Genomic DNA, 19,629 nt, shown 5'->3' with positions numbered 1-19,629 from the left:
ACCGAGGGAGAGGGAGACCGAGGGAGAGGGAGACCGAGGGGGAGACGAGAGGAGACCGAGGGAGAGGGAGACCGAGGGAGAGGAGACGAGGGAGAGGAGACCGAGGGAGAGGGAGACCGAGGGAGAGGAGAGACCGAGGGAGAGAGAGACCGAGGGAGAGGGAGACCGAGGGAGAGGGAGACCGAGGGAGAGGGAGACCGAGGGAGAGGGAGACCGAGGGAGAGGGAGACCGAGGGAGAGGGAGACCGAGGGAGAGGGAGGACCGAGGGAGAGGAGACCGAGGGAGAGGGAGACCGAGGGAGAGGGAGACCGAGGGAGAGGGAGACCGAGGGAGAGGGAGACCGAGGGAGAGGGAGACCGAGGGAGAGGGAGACCGAGGGAGAGGGAGACCGAGGGAGAGGGAGACCGAGGGAGAGGGAGACCGAGGGAGAGGGAGACCGAGGGAGAGGGAGACCGAGGGAGAGGGAGACCGAGGGAGAGGGAGACCGAGGGAGAGGGAGACCGAGGGAGAGGGAGACCGAGGGAGAGAGAGACCGAGGGAGAGGGAGACCGAGGGAGAGGGAGACCGAGGGAGAGGGAGACCGAGGGAGAGGGAGACCGAGGGAGAGGGAGACCGAGGGAGAGGGAGACCGAGGGAGAGGGAGACCGAGGGAGAGGGAGACCGAGGGAGAGGGAGACCGAGGGAGAGGGAGACCGAGGGAGAGGGAGACCGAGGGAGAGGGAGACCGAGGGAGAGGGAGACCGAGGGAGAGGGAGACCGAGGGAGAGGGAGACCGAGGGAGAGGGAGACCGAGGGAGAGGGAGACCGAGGGAGAGGGAGACCGAGGGAGAGGGAGACCGAGGGAGAGGGAGACCGAGGGAGAGGGAGACCGAGGGAGAGGGAGACCGAGGGAGAGGGAGACCGAGGGAGAGGGAGACCGAGGGAGAGGGAGACCGAGGGAGAGGGAGACCGAGGGAGAGGGAGACCGAGGGAGAGGGAGACCGAGGGAGAGGGAGACCGAGGGAGAGGGAGACCGAGGGAGAGGGAGACCGAGGGAGAGGGAGACCGAGGGAGAGGGAGACCGAGGGAGAGGGAGACCGAGGGAGAGGGAGACCGAGGGAGAGGGAGACCGAGGGAGAGGGAGACCGAGGGAGAGGGAGACCGAGGGAGAGGGAGACCGAGGGAGAGGGAGACCGAGGAGAGGGAGACCGAGGGAGAGGGAGACCGAGGGAGAGGGAGACCGAGGGAGAGGAGACCGAGGGAGAGGGAGACCGAGGGAGAGGGAGACCGAGGGAGAGAGAGACCGAGGGAGAGGGAGACCGAGGGAGAGGGAGACCGAGGGAGAGGGAGACCGAGGAGAGGAGAGACCGAGGAGAGAGAGACCGAGGGAGAGGGAGACCGAGGGAGAGGGAGACCGAGGGAGAGGGAGACCGAGGGAGAGGAGACCGAGGGAGAGGAGACGAGGGAGAGGAGACCGAGGGAGAGGGACCGAGGGAGAGGGAGACCGAGGGAGAGAGAGACCGAGGGAGAGGGAGACCGAGGGAGAGAGGAGAGGGAGGGAGAGGGAGAGGGAGACCGAGGGAGAGGGAGACCGAGGGAGAGGGAGACCGAGGAGAGGGAGGGAGAGGGAGAGGGAGGGAAGGGAGAGGAGACTGAGGGAGAGGGAGGGAGAGGGAGGGAGAGGGAGAGGGAGACTGAGGGAGAGGGAGACTGAGGGAGAGGGAGACTGAGGGAGAGGGAGACCGAGGGAGAGGGAGACTGAGGGAGAGGGAGACCGAGAGAGAGGGAGACTGAGGGAGAGGGAGACCGAGGGAGAGGGAGGGAGAGGGGAGAGGGAGGGAGAGGGAGAGGGAGGGAGAGGGAGAGGGAGGCCGAGGGAGAGGGAGACTGAGGGAGAGGGAGACTGAGGGAGAGGGAGACTGAGGGAGAGGGAGACCGAGGGAGAGAGAGGGAGAGGGAGACTGAGGGAGAGAGAGACTGAGGGAGAGGGAGACTGAGAGAGAGGGAGACCGAGGGAGAGGGAGGGAGAGGGAGAGGGAGACTGAGGGAGAGGGAGGGAGAGGGAGAGGGAGACCGAGGGAGAGGGAGACCGAGGGAGAGGGAGAGGGAGACTGAGGGAGAGAGAGACTGAGGGAGAGGGAGACTGAGGGAGAGGGAGACTGAGGGAGAGGGAGACTGAGGGAGAGGGAGACCGAGGGAGAGGGAGACTGAGGGAGAGGGAGACCGAGAGAGAGGGAGACTGAGGGAGTGGGAGACTGAGGGAGAGGGAGACTGAGGGAGAGGAGAGACTGAGGGAGAGGGAGACCGAGGGAGAGGGAGACTGAGGGAGAGGGAGACCGAGAGAGAGGGAGACTGAGGGAGTGGGAGACTGAGGGAGAGGGAGACTGAGGGAGAGGGAGACCGAGGGAGTGGGGAGACCGAGGGAGAGGGAGACCGAGGGAGTGGGAGACTGAGGGAGTGGGAGACTGAGGGAGAGAGAGACCGAGGGAGAGGGAGACTGAGGGAGAGGGAGACCGAGGGAGAGGGAGACTGAGGGAGAGGGAGACCGAGGGAGAGGGAGACCGAGGGAGAGGGAGACCGAGGGAGAGGGAGACCGAGGGAGAGGGAGACTGAGGGAGAGGGAGACCGAGGGAGTGGGAGACCGAGGGAGAGAGAGACCGAGGGAGAGGGAGACTGAGGGAGTGGGAGACTGAGGGAGAGAGAGACCGAGGGAGAGGGAGACCGAGGGAGAGAGAGACCGAGGGAGAGAGAGACCGAGGGAGAGGGAGGACCGAGGGAGAGGGAGACCGAGGGAGAGGGAGACCGAGGGAGAGAGAGACCGAGGGAGAGGGAGACTGAGGGAGAGGGAGACCGAGGGAGAGGGAGACCGAGGGAGAGGGAGACTGAGAGAGTGGGAGACCGAGGGAGAGGGAGACCGATGGAGAGGGAGACTGAGGGAGAGGGAGACTGAGGGAGAGAGAGACCGAGGGAGAGGGAGACCGAGGGAGAGAGAGACCGAGGGAGAGGGAGACTGAGGGAGAGGGAGACCGAGGGAGAGGGAGACTGAGGGAGAGGGAGACAGAGAGTGGGAGACCGAGGGAGAGGGAGACCGAGGGAGAGAGAGACTGAGGGAGAGGGAGACCGAGGGAGAGAGAGACCGAGGGAGAGAGAGACCGAGGGAGAGGGAGACTGAGGGAGTGGGAGACTGAGGGAGTGGGAGACTGAGGGAGAGAGAGGACCGAGGGAGAGGGAGACTGAGGGAGAGAGAGACCGAGGGAGAGAGAGACCGAGGGAGAGGGAGACCGAGGGAGAGAGAGACCGAGGGAGAGAGAGACCGAGGGAGAGGGAGACTGAGGGAGAGGGAGACCGAGGGAGAGAGAGACCGAGGGAGAGAGAGACCGAGGGAGAGGGAGACCGAGGGAGAGGGAGACCGAGGGAGAGGGAGACCGAGGGAGAGGGAGACCGAGGGAGTGGGAGACCGAGGGAGAGGGAGACCGAGGGAGAGGGAGACCGAGGGAGAGGGAGACCGAGGGAGAGGGAGACCGAGGGAGAGGGAGACCGAGGGAGAGGGAGACCGAGGGAGAGGGAGACCGAGGGAGAGAGAGACCGAGGGAGTGGGAGACCGAGGGAGAGGGAGACCGAGGGAGAGAGAGACCGAGGGAGAGGGAGACCGAGGGAGAGGGAGACCGAGGGAGAGGGAGACCGAGCGAGAGGGAGACCGAGGGAGAGGGAGACCGAGGGAGAGGGAGACCGAGGGAGAGGGAGACCGAGGGAGAGGGAGACCGAGGGAGAGGGAGACCGAGGGAGAGGGAGACCGAGGGAGAGAGAGACCGAGGGAGAGGGAGACCGAGGAGAGGGAGACCGAGGGAGAGGGGAGACCGAGGGAGAGAGAGACCGAGGGAGAGGGAGACCGAGGGAGAGGGAGACCGAGGGAGAGAGAGACCGAGGGAGAGGGAGACCGAGGGAGAGGGAGACCGAGGGAGAGGGAGACCGAGGGAGAGGGAGACCGAGGGAGAGGGGAGACCGAGCGAGAGGGAGACCGAGCGAGAGGGAGACCGAGGGAGAGGGAGACCGAGGGAGAGGGAGACCGAGGGAGAGAGAGACCGAGGGAGAGGGAGACCGAGGGAGAGGGAGACCGAGGGAGAGAGAGACCGAGGGAGAGGGAGACCGAGGGAGAGGGAGACCGAGGGAGAGGGAGACCGAGGGAGAGAGAGACCGAGGGAGAGGGAGACCGAGGGAGAGAGAGACCGAGGGAGAGGGAGACCGAGGGAGAGAGAGACCGAGGGAGAGGGAAACCGAGGGAGAGGGAGACCGAGGAGAGAGAGACCGAGGGAGAGAGAGACCGAGGGAGAGGGAGACCGAGGGAGAGGGAGACCGAGGGAGAGGGAGACCGAGGGAGAGGGAGACCGAGGGAGAGAGAGACCGAGGGAGAGGGAGACCGAGGGAGAGGGAGACCGAGGGAGAGGGAGACCGAGGGAGAGGGAGACCGAGGGAGAGGGAGACCGAGGGAGTGGGAGACCGAGGGAGAGGGAGACCGAGGGAGAGGGAGACCGAGGGAGAGGGAGACCGAGGGAGAGGGAGACCGAGGGAGAGGGAGACCGAGGGAGAGGGAGACCGAGGGAGAGGGAGACCGAGGGAGTGGGAGACCGAGGGAGAGGGAGACCGAGGGAGTGGGAGACCGAGGGAGAGGGAGACCGAGGGAGAGGGAGACCGAGGGAGAGGGAGACCGAGGGAGAGGGAGACCGAGGGAGAGGGAGACCGAGGAGTGGGAGACCGAGGGAGAGGGAGACCGAGGGAGAGGGAGACCGAGGGAGAGGGAGACCGAGGGAGAGGGAGACCGAGGGAGAGGGAGACCGAGGGAGAGGGAGACCGAGGGAGAGGGAGACCGAGGGAGAGAGAGACCGAGGGAGAGAGAGACCGAGGGAGAGAGAGACCGAGGGAGAGGGAGACCGAGGGAGAGAGAGACCGAGGGAGAGGGAGACCGAGGGAGAGAGAGACCGAGGGAGAGGGAGACCGAGGGAGAGGGAGACCGAGGGAGAGAGAGACCGAGGGAGAGGGAGACCGAGGGAGAGGGAGACCGAGGGAGAGGGAGACCGAGGGAGAGGGAGACCGAGGGAGAGAGAGACCGAGGGAGAGAGAGACCGAGGGAGAGGGAGACCGAGGGAGAGGGAGACCGAGGGAGAGGGAGACCGAGGGAGAGGGAGACCGAGGGAGAGGGAGACCGAGGGAGAGGGAGACCGAGGGAGAGGGAGACCGAGGGAGAGGGAGACCGAGGGAGAGAGAGACCGAGGGAGAGGGAGACCGAGGGAGAGAGAGACCGAGGGAGAGGGAGACCGAGGGAGAGAGAGACCGAGGGAGAGGGAGACCGAGGGAGAGAGAGACCGAGGGAGAGGGAGACCGAGGGAGAGGGAGACCGAGGGAGAGGGAGACCGAGGGAGAGAGAGACCGAGGGAGAGGGAGACCGAGGGAGAGGGAGACCGAGGGAGAGAGAGACCGAGGGAGAGGGAGACCGAGGGAGAGGGAGACCGAGGGAGAGGGAGACCGAGGGAGAGGGAGACCGAGGGAGAGAGAGACCGAGGGAGAGGGAGACCGAGGGAGAGGGAGACCGAGGGAGAGGGAGACCGAGGGAGAGAGAGACCGAGGGAGAGGGAGACCGAGGGAGAGGGAGACCGAGGGAGAGGGAGACCGAGGGAGAGAGAGACCGAGGGAGAGGGAGACCGAGGGAGAGGGAGACCGAGGGAGAGGGAGACCGAGGGAGAGAGAGACCGAGGGAGAGGGAGACCGAGGGAGAGAGAGACCGAGGGAGAGGGAGACCGAGGGAGAGGGAGACCGAGGGAGAGAGAGACCGAGGGAGAGGGAGACCGAGGGAGAGAGAGACCGAGGGAGAGGGAGACCGAGGGAGAGAGAGACCGAGGGAGAGGGAGACCGAGGGAGAGGGAGACCGAGGGAGAGGGAGACCGAGGGAGAGGGAGACCGAGGGAGAGAGAGACCGAGGGAGAGGGAGACCGAGGGAGAGAGAGACCGAGGGAGAGGGAGACCGAGGGAGAGGGAGACCGAGGGAGAGAGAGGACCGAGGGAGAGGGAGACCGAGGGAGAGGGAGGGAGAGGGAGAGGGAGGGAGAGGGAGAGGGAGACTGAGGGAGAGGGAGACCGAGGGAGAGGGAGACCGAGGGAGAGGGAGGGAGAGGGAGAGGGAGGGAGAGGGAGAGGGAGACTGAGGGAGAGAGGGAGGGAGAGGGAGGGAGAGGGAGAGGGAGACTGAGGGAGAGGGAGACTGAGGGAGAGGGAGACTGAGGGAGAGGGAGACCGAGGGAGAGGGAGACTGAGGAGAGGGAGACCGAGAGAGAGGGAGACTGAGGGAGAGGGAGACCGAGGGAGAGGGAGGGAGAGGGAGAGGGAGGGAGAGGGAGAGGGAGGGAGAGGGAGAGGGAGGCCGAGGGAGAGGGAGACTGAGGGAGAGGGAGACTGAGGGAGAGGGAGACTGAGGGAGAGGGAGACCGAGGGAGAGAGAGGGAGAGGGAGACTGAGGGAGAGAGAGACTGAGGAGAGGGAGACTGAGAGAGAGGGAGACCGAGGGAGAGGGAGGGAGAGGGAGAGGGAGACTGAGGGAGAGGGAGGGAGAGGGAGAGGGAGACCGAGGAGAGGGAGACCGAGGGAGAGGGAGAGGGAGACTGAGGGAGAGAGAGACTGAGGGAGAGGGAGACTGAGGGAGAGGGAGACTGAGGGAGAGGGAGACTGAGGGAGAGGGAGACCGAGGGAGAGGGAGACTGAGGGAGAGGGAGACCGAGAGAGAGGGGAGACTGAGGGAGTGGGAGACTGAGGGAGAGGGAGACTGAGGGAGAGAGAGACTGAGGGAGAGGGAGACCGAGGGAGAGGGAGACTGAGGGAGAGGGAGACCGAGAGAGAGGGAGACTGAGGGAGTGGGAGACTGAGGAGAGGGAGACTGAGGGAGAGGGAGACCGAGGGAGTGGGAGACCGAGGGAGAGGGAGACCGAGGGAGTGGGAGACTGAGGGAGTGGGAGACTGAGGGAGAGAGAGACCGAGGGAGAGGGAGACTGAGGGAGAGGGAGACCGAGGGAGAGGGAGACTGAGGGAGAGGGAGACCGAGGGAGAGGGAGACCGAGGGAGAGGGAGACCGAGGGAGAGGGAGACCGAGGGAGAGGGAGACCGAGGGAGAGGGAGACGGAGGGAGTGGGAGACCGAGGGAGAGAGAGACCGAGGGAGAGGGAGACTGAGGGAGTGGGAGACTGAGGGAGAGAGAGACCGAGGGAGAGGGAGACCGAGGGAGAGAGAGACCGAGGGAGAGAGAGACCGAGGGAGAGGGAGACCGAGGGAGAGGGAGACCGAGGGAGAGGGAGACCGAGGGAGAGAGAGACCGAGGGAGAGGGAGACTGAGGTAGAGGGAGACCGAGGGAGAGGGAGACCGAGGGAGAGGGAGACCGAGAGAGTGGGAGACCGAGGGAGAGGGAGACCGATGGAGAGGGAGACTGAGGGAGAGGGAGACTGAGGGAGAGAGAGACCGAGGGAGAGGGAGACCGAGGGAGAGAGAGACCGAGGGAGAGGGAGACTGAGGGAGAGGGAGACCGAGGGAGAGGGAGACTGAGGGAGAGGGAGACAGAGAGTGGGAGACCGAGGGAGAGGGAGACCGAGGGAGAGAGAGACTGAGGGAGAGGGAGACCGAGGGAGAGAGAGACCGAGGGAGAGAGAGACCGAGGGAGAGGAGACTGAGGGAGTGGGAGACTGAGGGAGTGGGAGACTGAGGGAGAGAGAGACCGAGGGAGAGGGAGACTGAGGGAGAGAGAGACCGAGGGAGAGAGAGACCGAGGGAGAGGGAGACCGAGGGAGAGAGAGACCGAGGGAGAGAGAGACTGAGGGAGAGGGAGACTGAGGGAGAGAGAGACCGAGGGAGAGAGAGACCGAGGGAGAGGGAGACCGAGGGAGAGGGAGACCGAGGGAGAGGGAGACCGAGGGAGAGGGAGACCGAGGGAGTGGGAGACCGAGGGAGTGGGAGACCGAGGGAGAGGGAGACCGAGGGAGAGGGAGACCGAGGGAGAGGGAGACCGAGGGAGAGGGAGACCGAGGAGAGGGAGACCGAGGAGAGGGAGACCGAGGGAGAGGGAGACCGAGGGAGAGAGAGACCGAGGGAGAGGGAGACCGAGGGAGAGGGAGACCGAGGGAGAGGGAGACCGAGGGAGAGGGAGACCGAGGGAGAGGGAGACCGAGGGAGAGGGAGACCGAGGGAGAGAGAGACCGAGGGAGAGAGAGACCGAGGGAGAGGGAAACCGAGGGAGAGGGAGACCGAGGGAGAGGGAGACCGAGGGAGAGGGAGACCGAGAGAGTGGGAGACGAGGGAGAGGGAGACCGAGGGAGAGAGAGACCGAGGGAGAGGGAGACCGAGGGAGAGGGAGACCGAGGGAGAGGGAGCCGAGGGAGAGGGAGACCGAGGGAGAGGGAGACCGAGAGAGTGGGAGACCGAGGGAGAGGGAGACCGAGGGAGAGAGAGACTGAGGGAGAGGGAGACTGAGGGAGAGAGAGACCGAGGGAGAGGGAGACTGAGAGAGTGGGAGACCGAGGGAGAGGGAGACCGAGGGAGAGAGAGACCGAGGGAGAGAGAGACTGAGGGAGAGAGAGACCGAGGGAGAGGGAGACCGAGGGAGAGGGAGACTGAGGGAGAGAGAGACCGAGGGAGAGGGAGACTGAGAGAGTGGGAGACCGAGGGAGAGGGAGACTGAGGGAGAGGGAGACTGAGGGAGAGAGAGACTGAGGGAGAGAGAGACCGAGGGAGAGGGAGACCGAGGGAGAGAGAGACCGAGGGAGAGGGAGACTGAGGGAGAGGGAGACCGAGGGAGAGGGAGACCGAGGGAGAGGGAGACCGAGGGAGAGGGAGACTGAGGGAGAGGGAGACTGAGAGAGTGGGAGACCGAGGGAGAGGGAGACTGAGGGAGAGAGAGAGACCGAGGGAGAGGGAGACTGAGGGAAAGGGAGACTGAGGGAGAGAGAGACTGAGGGAGAGGGAGACTGAGGGAGAGAGAGACCGAGGGAGAGGGAGACTGAGAGAGTGGGAGACTGAGGGAGAGGGAGACTGAGGGAGAGGGAGACTGAGGGAGAGGGAGACTGAGGGAGAGGGAGACCGAGGGAGAGGGAGACCGAGGGAGAGGGAGACTGAGAGAGACTGAGGGAGAGGGAGACCGAGGGAGAGGGAGACTGAGGGAGAGGGAGACTGAGGGAGAGGGAGACTGAGGGAGAGGAAGACCGAGGGAGAGGGAGACTGAGAGAGTGGGAGACTGAGGGAGAGGGAGACTGAGAGAGACTGAGGGAGAGGGAGACTGAGGGAGAGGGAGACTGAGGGAGAGGGAGACTGAGGGAGAGGGAGACTGAGGGAGAGAGAGACCGAGGGAGAGGGAGACTGAGGGAGAGGGAGAGGGAGACCGAGGGAGAGGGAGACCGAGGGAGAGGGAGACCGAGAGAGAGGGAGACCGAGGGAGAGGGAGACCGAGGGAGAGGGAGACCGAGGGAGAGGGAGACCGAGGGAGAGGGAGACCGAGGGAGAGGGAGACCGAGAGAGAGGGAGACCGAGGGAGAGAGAGACCGAGGGAGAGGGAGACTGAGAGAGACTGAGGGAGAGGGAGACTGAGGGAGAGGGAGACTGAGGGAGAGGGAGACTGAGGGAGAGGGAGACTGAGGGAGAGAGAGACCGAGGGAGAGGGAGACTGAGGGAGAGGGAGAGGGAGACCGAGGGAGAGGGAGACCGAGGGAGAGGGAGACCGAGAGAGAGGGAGACCGAGGGAGAGGGAGACCGAGGGAGAGGGAGACCGAGGGAGAGGGAGACCGAGGGAGAGGGAGACCGAGGGAGAGGGAGGGAGAGGGAGAGGGAGACTGAGGGAGAGGGAGGGAGAGGGAGAGGGAGACTGAGGGAGAGGGAGACCGAGGGAGAGGGAGACCGAGGGAGAGGGAGGGAGAGGGAGAGGGAGGGAGAGGGAGAGGGAGACTGAGGGAGAGGGAGGGAGAGGGAGAGGGAGACTGAGGGAGAGGGAGACCGAGGGAGAGGGAGACCGAGGGAGAGAGAGACCGAGGGAGAGGGAGACCGAGGGAGAGGGAGGGAGAGGGAGAGGGAGGGAGAGGGAGAGGGAGACTGAGGGAGAGGGAGACCGAGGGAGAGGGAGGGAGAGGGAGAGGGAGGGAGAGGGAGAGGGAGACTGAGGGAGAGGGAGGGAGAGGGAGGGAGAGGGAGAGGGAGACTGAGGGAGAGGGAGACTGAGGGAGAGGGAGACTGAGGGAGAGGGAGACCGAGGGAGAGGGAGACCGAGGGAGAGGGAGACCGAGGGAGAGGGAGACCGAGGGAGAGGGAGACTGAGGGAAAGGGAGACCGAGGAGAGGGAGGGAGAGGGAGAGGGAGGGAGAGGGAGAGGGAGGGAGAGGGAGAGGGAGACTGAGGGAGAGGGAGGGAGAGGGAGAGGGAGACTGAGGGAGAGGGAGACCGAGGGAGAGGGAGACCGAGGGAGAGGGAGGGAGAGGGAGAGGGAGGGAGAGGGAGAGGGAGACTGAGGGAGAGGGAGGGAGAGGGAGAGGGAGACTGAGGGAGAGGGAGACCGAGGGAGAGGGAGACCAAGGGATAGAGAGACCGAGGGAGAGGGTGACCGAGGGAGAGGGAGGGAGAGGGAGAGGGAGGGAGAGGGAGACTGAGGGAGAGGGAGACCGAGGGAGAGGGAGGGAGAGGGAGAGGGAGGGAGAGGGAGAGGGAGACTGAGGGAGAGGGAGGGAGAGGGAGAGGGAGGGAGAGGGAGAGGGAGACTGAGGGAGAGGGAGACTGAGGGAGAGGGAGACTGAGGGAGAGGGAGACCGAGGGAGAGGGAGACTGAGGGAGAGAGAGACCGAGGGAGAGGGAGACCGAGGGAGAGGGAGACCGAGGGAGAGGGAGGGAGAGGGAGAGGGAGACTGAGGGAGAGGGAGACCGAGGGAGAGGGAGACCGAGGGAGAGGGAGACCGAGGGAGAGGGAGACTGAGGGAGAGGGAGACCGAGGAGAGGGAGACCGAGGGAGAGGGAGGGAGAGGGAGAGGGAGACTGAGGGAGAGGGAGACTGAGGGAGAGGGAGACTGAGGGAGAGGGAGACCGAGGGAGAGGGAGACGAGGGAGAGGGAGGGAGAGGGAGAGGGAGACTGAGGGAGAGGGAGACCGAGGGAGACGGAGGGAGAGAGAGAACCGAGGGAGAGGGTGACCGAGGGAGAGGGAGGGAGAGGGAGAGGGAGGGAGAGGGAGAGGGAGACTGAGGGAGAGGGAGACCGAGGGAGAGGGAGGGAGAGGGAGAGGGAGGGAGAGGGAGAGGGAGACTGAGGGAGAGGGAGGGAGAGGGAGAGGGAGGGAGAGGGAGAGGGAGACTGAGGGAGAGGGAGACTGAGGGAGAGGGAGACTGAGGGAGAGGGAGACCGAGGGAGAGGGAGACTGAGGGAGAGAGAGACCGAGGGAGAGGGAGACCGAGGGAGAGGGAGACCGAGGAGAGGGGAGGGAGAGGGAGAGGGAGACTGAGGGAGAGGGAGACCGAGGGAGAGGGAGACCGAGGGAGAGGGAGACCGAGGGAGAGGGAGACTGAGGGAGAGGGAGACCGAGGGAGAGGGAGACCGAGGGAGAGGGAGAGGGAGACTGAGGGAGAGGGAGACTGAGGGAGAGGGAGACTGAGGGAGAGGGAGACCGAGGGAGAGGGAGACCGAGGGAGAGGGAGGGAGAGGGAGAGGGAGACTGAGGGAGAGGGAGACCGAGGGAGAGGGAGACTGAGGGAGAGAGAGACTGAGGGAGAGGGAGACCGAGGAGAGGGAGACCGAGGGAGAGGGAGGGAGAGGGAGAGGGAGGGAGAGGGAGAGGGAGACTGAGGGAGAGGGAGACTGAGGGAGAGAGAGACCGAGGGAGAGGGAGACCGAGGGAGAGGGAGACCGAGGGAGAGGGAGACTGAGGGAGAGGGAGACCGAGGAGAGGGAGGGAGAGGGAGAGGGAGGGAGAGGGAGAGGCAGACTGAGGGAGAGGGAGACTGAGGGAGAGGGAGACCGAGGGAGAGGGAGACTGAGGGAGAGGGAGACCGAGAGAGAGGGAGACTGAGGAGAGGGAGACCGAGGGAGAGGGAGGGAGAGGGAGAGGGAGGGAGAGGGAGAGGGAGGGAGAGGGAGAGGGAGGCCGAGGGATAGGGAGACTGAGGGAGAGGGAGACTGAGGGAGAGGGAGACCGAGGGAGAGAGAGGGAGAGGGAGACTGAGGGAGAGAGAGACTGAGGGAGAGGGAGACTGAGAGAGAGGGAGACCGAGGGAGAGGGAGGGAGAGGGAGAGGGAGACTGAGGGAGAGGGAGGGAGAGGGAGAGGGAGACCGAGGGAGAGGGAGACCGAGGGAGAGGGAGGGAGAGGGAGACTGAGGGAGAGAGAGACTGAGGAGAGGGAGACTGAGGGAGAGGGAGACTGAGGGAGAGGGAGACTGAGGGAGAGGGAGACCGAGGGAGAGGGAGACTGAGGGAGAGGGAGACCGAGAGAGAGGGAGACTGAGGGAGTGGGAGACTGAGGGAGAGGGAGACTGAGGGAGAGAGAGACTGAGGGAGAGGGAGACCGAGGGAGAGGGAGACTGAGGGAGAGGGAGACCGAGAGAGAGGGAGACTGAGGGAGTGGGAGACTGAGGGAGAGGGAGACTGAGGGAGAGGGAGACCGAGGGAGTGGGAGACCGAGGGAGAGGGAGACCGAGGGAGTGGGAGACTGAGGGAGTGGGAGACTGAGGGAGAGAGAGACCGAGGGAGAGGGAGACTGAGGGAGAGGAGACCGAGGGAGAGGGAGACTGAGGGAGAGGGAGACCGAGGGAGAGGGAGACCGAGGGAGAGGGAGACCGAGGGAGAGGGAGACCGAGGGAGAGGGAGACCGAGGAGAGGGAGACCGAGGGAGAGAGAGACTGAGGGAGTGGGAGACTGAGGGAGAGAGAGACCGAGGGAGAGGGAGACCGAGGGAGAGAGAGACCGAGGGAGAGAGAGACCGAGGGAGAGGGAGACCGAGGGAGATGGAGACCGAGGGAGAGGGAGACCGAGGGAGAGAGAGACCGAGGGAGAGGGAGACTGAGGGAGAGGGAGACCGAGGGAGAGGGAGACTGAGGGAGAGGGAGACTGAGAGAGTGGGAGACCGAGGGAGAGGGAGACCGATGGAGAGGGAGACTGAGGGAGAGGGAGACTGAGGGAGAGAGAGACCGAGGGAGAGGGAGACCGAGGGGGAGAGAGAGACCGAGGGAGAGGGAGACTGAGGGAGAGGAGACCGAGGGAGAGGGAGACTGAGGGAGAGGGAGACAGAGAGTGGGAGACCGAGGGAGAGGGAGACCGAGGGAGAGAGAGACTGAGGGAGAGGGAGACCGAGGGAGAGAGAGACCGAGGGAGAGAGAGACCGAGGGAGAGGGAGACTGAGGGAGTGGGAGACTGAGGGAGTGGGAGACTGAGGGAGAGAGAGACCGAGGGAGAGGGAGACTGAGGGAGAGAGAGACCGAGGGAGAGAGAGACCGAGGGAGAGGGAGACTGAGGGAGAGAGAGACCGAGGGAGAGAGAGACTGAGGGAGAGGGAGACTGAGGGAGAGAGAGACCGAGGGAGAGAGAGACCGAGGGAGAGGGAGACCGAGGGAGAGGGAGACCGAGGGAGAGGGAGACCGAGGGAGAGGGAGACCGAGGGAGTGGGAGACCGAGGGAGTGGGAGACCGAGGGAGAGGGAGACCGAGGGAGAGGGAGACCGAGGGAGAGGGAGACCGAGGGAGAGGGAGACTGAGGGAGAGGGAGACCGAGGGAGAGGGAGACTGAGGGAGAGGGAGACTGAGGGAGAGAGAGACTGAGGGAGTGGGAGACCGAGGGAGAGGGAGACCGAGGGAGAGGGAGACCGAGGGAGAGAGAGACCGAGGGAGAGGGAGACCGAGGGAGAGGGAGACCGAGGGAGAGGGAGACCGAGGGAGAGGGAGACCGAGGGAGAGGGAGACTGAGGGAGAGGGAGACCGAGGGAGAGGGAGACCGAGGGAGAGAGAGACCGAGGGAGAGAGAGACTGAGGGAGAGAGAGACCGAGGGAGAGGGAAACCGAGGGAGAGGGAGACCGAGGGAGAGGGAGACCGAGGGAGAGGGAGACTGAGAGAGTGGGAGACCGAGGGAGAGGGAGACCGAGGGAGAGAGAGACCGAGGGAGAGGGAGACCGAGGGAGAGGGAGACCGAGGGAGAGGGAGCCGAGGGAGAGGGAGACCGAGGGAGAGGGAGACCGAGAGAGTGGGAGACCGAGGGAGAGGGAGACCGAGGAAGAGAGAGACTGAGGGAGAGGGAGACTGAGGGAGAGAGAGACCGAGGGAGAGGGAGACTGAGAGAGTGGGAGACCGAGGGAGAGGGAGACCGAGGGAGAGAGAGACTGAGGGAGAGAGAGACCGAGGGAGAGAGAGACTGAGGGAGAGGGAGACTGAGGGAGAGAGAGACCGAGGGAGAGGGAGACTGAGAGAGTGGGAGACCGAGGGAGAGGGAGACTGAGGGAGAGGGAGACTGAGGGAGAGAGAGACTGAGGGAGAGAGAGACCGAGGGAGAGGGAGACCGAGGGAGAGAGAGACCGAGGGAGAGGGAGACTGAGGGAGAGGGAGACCGAGGGAGAGGGAGACCGAGGGAGAGGGAGACCGAGGGAGAGGGAGACTGAGGGAGAGGGAGACTGAGAGAGTGGGAGACCGAGGGAGAGGGAGACTGAGGGAGAGAGAGAGACCGAGGGAGAGGGAGACTGAGGGAGAGGGAGACTGAGGGAGAGAGAGACTGAGGGAGAGGGAGACTGAGGGAGAGAGAGACCGAGGGAGAGGGAGACTGAGAGAGTGGGAGACTGAGGGAGAGGGAGACTGAGGGAGAGGGAGACTGAGGGAGAGGGAGACTGAGGGAGAGGGAGACCGAAGGAGAGGGAGACCGAGGGAGAGGGAGACTGAGAGAGACTGAGGGAGAGGGAGACCGAGGGAGAGGGAGACTGAGGGAGAGGGAGACTGAGGGAGAGGGAGACTGAGGGAGAGGAAGACCGAGGGAGAGGGAGACTGAGAGAGTGGGAGACTGAGGGAGAGGGAGACTGAGAGAGACTGAGGGAGAGGGAGACTGAGGGAGAGGGAGACTGAGGGAGAGGGAGACTGAGGGAGAGGGAGACTGAGGGAGAGGGAGACTGAGGGAGAGGGAGACTGAGGGAGAGAGAGACTGAGAGAGTGGGAGACTGAGGGAGAGGGAGACTGAGGGAGAGGGAGACCGAGGGAGAGGGAGACCGAGGGAGAGGGAGACTGAGAGAGACTGAGGGAGAGGGAGACCGAGGGAGAGGGAGACTGAGAGAGACTGAGGGAGAGGGAGACCGAGGGAGAGGGAGACTGAGGGAGAGGGAGACTGAGGGAGAGGGAGACTGAGGGAGAGGGAGACTGAGGGAGACTGAGAGAGTGGGAGACTGAGGGAGAGGGAGACTGAGGGAGAGGGAGACCGAGGGAGAGGGAGACTGAGGGAGAGGGAGACTGAGGGAGAGAGAGACTGAGAGAGTGGGAGACTGAGGGAGAGGGAGACTGAGGGAGAGGGAGACTGAGAGAGACTGAGGGAGAGAGAGACTGAGGGAGAGGGAGACTGAGGGAGAGGGAGACTGAGGGAGAGAGAGACTGAGAGAGTGGGAGACTGAGGGAGAGGGAGACTGATGGAGAGGGAGACCGAGGGAGAGGGAGACTGAGGGAGAGGGAGACTGAGGGAGAGGGAGACTGAGAGAGACTGAGGGAGAGAGAGACTGAGGGAGAGGGAGACTGAGGGAGAGAGAGACTGAGAGAGTGGGAGACTGAGGGAGAGGGAGACTGAGAGAGACTGAGGGAGAGGGAGACTGAGGGAGAGGGAGACTGAGGGAGAGGGAGACCGAGGGAGAGGGAGACTGAGGGAGTGGGAGACTGAGGGAGAGGGAGACTGAGAGAGACTGAGGGAGAGAGAGACTGAGGGAGAGGGAGACTGAGGGAGAGAGAGACTGAGAGAGACTGAGGGAGAGAGACTGAGGGAGAGGGAGACTGACAGAGACTGAGGGAGAGAGAGACTGAGGGAGAGGGAGACTGAGGGAGAGGGAGACTGAGGGAGAGGGAGACTGAGGGAGAGAGAGACTGAGAGAGAGGGAGACTGAGGGAGAGAGAGACTGAGGTAGAGGGAGACTGAGGGAGTGGGAGACTGAGGGAGAGGGAGACTGAGAGAGACTAAGGGAGAGAGAGACTGCGGGAGAGAGAGAGACAGAGAGACGGAGAGACTGGGGGAGCGAGACAGAGAGAGGGACAGAGAGACTGAGGGAGCGAGAGAGAGAGGGACAGAGAGACTGAGGGAGCGAGAGAGAGAGAGGGACAGAGAGACTGAGGGAGCGAGAGAGAGAGACTGAGGGAGCGAGAGAGAGAGGGACAGAGAGACTGAGGGAGCGAGAGAGAGAGGGACAGAGAGACTGAGGGAGCGAGAGAGAGAGGGACAGAGAGACTGAGGGAGCAAGAGAGAGAGACTGAGGGAGCGAGAGAGAGAGACTGAGGGAGCGAGAGAGAGAGAGAGAGACTGAGGGAGTGAGAGAGAGAGACAGAGAGACTGAGGGAGCGAGAGAGAGAACATAGAACGATACAGCGCAGTACAGGCCCTTCGGCCCACGATGTTGCACCGAAACAAAAGCCATCTAACCTACACTATGCCATTATCATCCATATGTTTATCCAATAAACTTTTAAATGCCCTCAATGTTGGCGAGTTCACTACTGTAGCAGGTAGGGCATTCCACGGCCTCACTACTCTTTGCGTAAAGAACCTACCTCTGACCTCTGTCCTATATCTATTACCCCTCAGTTTAAAGTTATGTCACCTCGTGCCAGCCATTTCCATCCGCGGGAGAAGGCTCTCACTGTCCACCCTATCTAACCCCCTGATCATTTTGTATGCCTCTATTAAGTCTCCTCTTAACCTTCTTCTCTCCAACGAAAACAACCTCAAGTCCATCAGCCTTTCCTCATAAGATTTTCCCTCCATACCAGGCAACATCCTAGTAAATCTCCTCTGCACCCGCTCCAAAGCCTCCACGTCCTTCCTATAATGCGGTGACCAGAACTGTACGCAATACTCCAAATGCGGCCGTACCAGAGTTCTGTACAGCTGCAACATGACCTCCCGACTCCGGAACTCAATCCCTCTAACAATAAAGGCCAACACTCCATAGGCCTTCTTCACAACCCTATCAACCTGGGTGGCAACTTTCAGGGATCTATGTACATGGACACCTAGATCCCTCTGCTCATCCACACTTTCAAGAACTTTACCATTAGCCAAATATTCCGCATTCCTGTTATTCCTTCCAAAGTGAATCACCTCACACTTCTCTACATTAAACTCCATTTGCCACCTCTCAGCCCAGCTCTGCAGCTTATCTATATCCCTCTGTAACCTGCTACATCCTTCCACACTATCGACAACACCACCGACTTTAGTATCGTCTGCAAATTTACTCACCCACCCTTCTGCGCCTTCCTCTAGGTCATTGATAAAAATGACAAACAGCAACGGCCCCAGAACAGATCCTTGTGGTACTCCACTTGTGACTGTACTCCATTCTGAACATTTCCCATCAACCACCACCCTCTGTCTTCTTTCAGCTAGCCAATTTCTGATCCACATCTCTAAATCACCCTCAATCCCCAGCCTCTGTATTTTCTGCAATAGCCTACCGTGGGGAACCTTATCAAACGCTTTGCTGAAATCCATATACACCACATCAGCTGCTCTACCCTCATCTACCTGTTCAGAGAGACTGAGGGAGCAAGAGAGAGAGACTGAGGGAGCAAGAGAGAGAGATAGAGAGGGACAGAGAGAGACCGAGAGACTGAGGGAGCGAGAGAGGGACAGAGAGACTGAGGGAGCGAGAGAGAGAGAGGGACAGAGAGACTGAGGGAGCGAGAGAGAGAGACAGAGAGGGATAGAGAGAGACCGAGAGACTGAGGGAGCGAGAGAGAGAGCGGGACAGAGAGACTGAGGGAGCGAGAGAGAGAGACAGAGAGGGATAGAGAGAGACCGAGAGACTGAGGGAGCGAGAGAGAGAGCGGGACAGAGAGACTGAGGGAGCGAGAGAGAGAGGGACAGAGAGACTGAGGGAGCGAGAGAGAGAGGGACAGAGAGACTGAGGGAGCGAGAGAGAGAGGGACAGAGAGACTGAGGGAGCGAGAGAGAGAGGGACAGAGAGACTGAGGGAGCAAGAGAGAGAGACTGAGGGAGCGAGAGAGAGAGAGACTGAGGGAGTGAGAGAGAGAGACAGAGAGACAGAGGGAGCGAGAGAGAGAGACTGAGGGAGCGAGAGAGAGAGACTGAGGGAGCGAGAGAGAGAGAGACTGAGGGAGTGAGAGAGAGAGACAGAGGGAGCGAGAGAGAGAGACTGAGGGAGCGAGAGAGAGAGAGACTGAGGGAGTGAGAGAGAGAGACTGAGGGAGCGAGAGAGAGAGACTGAGGGAGCGAGAGAGAGAGAGACTGAGGGAGCGAGAGAGAGAGACTGAGGGAGCGAGAGAGAGAGGGACAGAGAGACTGAGGGAGCGAGAGAGAGAGGGACAGAGAGACTGAGGGAGCGAGAGAGAGACTGAGGGAGCGAGAGAGAGAGAGACTGAGGGAGCGAGAGAGAGAGACTGAGGGAGCGAGAGAGAGAGGGACAGAGAGACTGAGGGAGTGAGAGAGAGAGAGAGAGAGACTGAGGGAGTGAGAGAGAGAGACTGAGGGAGCGAGAGAGAGAGAGAGACTGAGGGAGTGAGAGAGAGAGACTGAGGGAGCGAGAGAGAGAGAGAGAGAGACTGAGGGAGTGAGAGAGAGAGACAGAGAGACAGAGGGAGCGAGAGAGAGAGACTGAGGGAGTGAGAGAGAGAGGGACAGAGAGACTGAGGGAGTGAGAGAGAGAGACTGAGGGAGCGAGAGAGAGAGACTGAGGGAGCGAGAGAGAGAGAGGGACAGAGAGACTGAGGGAGCGAGAGAGAGAGACTGAGGGAGTGAGAGAGAGAGAGAGAGAGAGACTGAGGGAGTGAGAGAGAGAGACTGAGGGAGCGAGAGAGAGAGACTGAGGGAGCGAGAGAGAGAGAGAGAGAGACTGCCTGTCCTGACACAGATACTGAGTGTTTGTGTGGGAATCCCCCAGATCACAGTGAATAAAGGCGATGAATACATTCTGCTGAATAACAGCCAACCCAAGAAGTGGAAGGTGGTGAGTCCGTCAGGAAACGAGGCTCTTGTTCCCTCGGTCTGCTTCACTGTCCCACCCCCAAACAAAGAAGCTCTGGATGGAGTGAGCAGGTAATTATAGTTTTGCTGTGTGTGATTGTACTGGGCGGGAAGGCCCCATTGACTGGCCAGAATGTTCTCTGCTGCCTCTGAAAGTCCCAACCTCATTATCTGGCTCCCACTGGGGAATAATGGGGGCGATTCTCCCAAATGGAGCCCAAGTGTTCACATGTGACCCGGGTGTGAGTGTGACCCTGAGTGTGAGAGTGACACAGGTGTGAAAGTGACCCGGGTGTGAGAGTGACCTGGGTGTGAGAGTGACCCGGGTGTGAGTGTGACTCCGAGTGTGAGAGTGACACAGGTCACAACCAGGTCACACTCACACCCGGGTCACTCTCACACCCGGGTCACTCTCACACCCTGGTCACTCTCACACCCGGGTCACT

The 19,629-nt window shown here is 63.1% G+C and overlaps 1 protein-coding gene across 1 annotated transcript in view; it reads left to right on the top strand.

The window, feature by feature from the left end:
* The window catches only part of LOC140425663 (plectin-like), a 620,159-nt gene that overhangs the window by 393,740 nt on the left and 206,790 nt on the right, over window positions 1-19,629 (top strand). Inside the window, 1 exon segment of the mRNA XM_072510158.1 lies at window positions 19,101-19,255. Coding sequence (XP_072366259.1) covers window positions 19,101-19,255 — 155 coding nt within the window.

This window comes from Scyliorhinus torazame, chromosome 6 (genome assembly GCF_047496885.1).
Source record: "Scyliorhinus torazame isolate Kashiwa2021f chromosome 6, sScyTor2.1, whole genome shotgun sequence".
In the NCBI taxonomy this organism is placed as follows: Eukaryota; Metazoa; Chordata; class Chondrichthyes; order Carcharhiniformes; family Scyliorhinidae; genus Scyliorhinus; species Scyliorhinus torazame.
The sequence above is the reverse complement of the archived record's forward strand: the minus strand, read 5'-3'. Positions and strand labels throughout refer to the sequence as shown.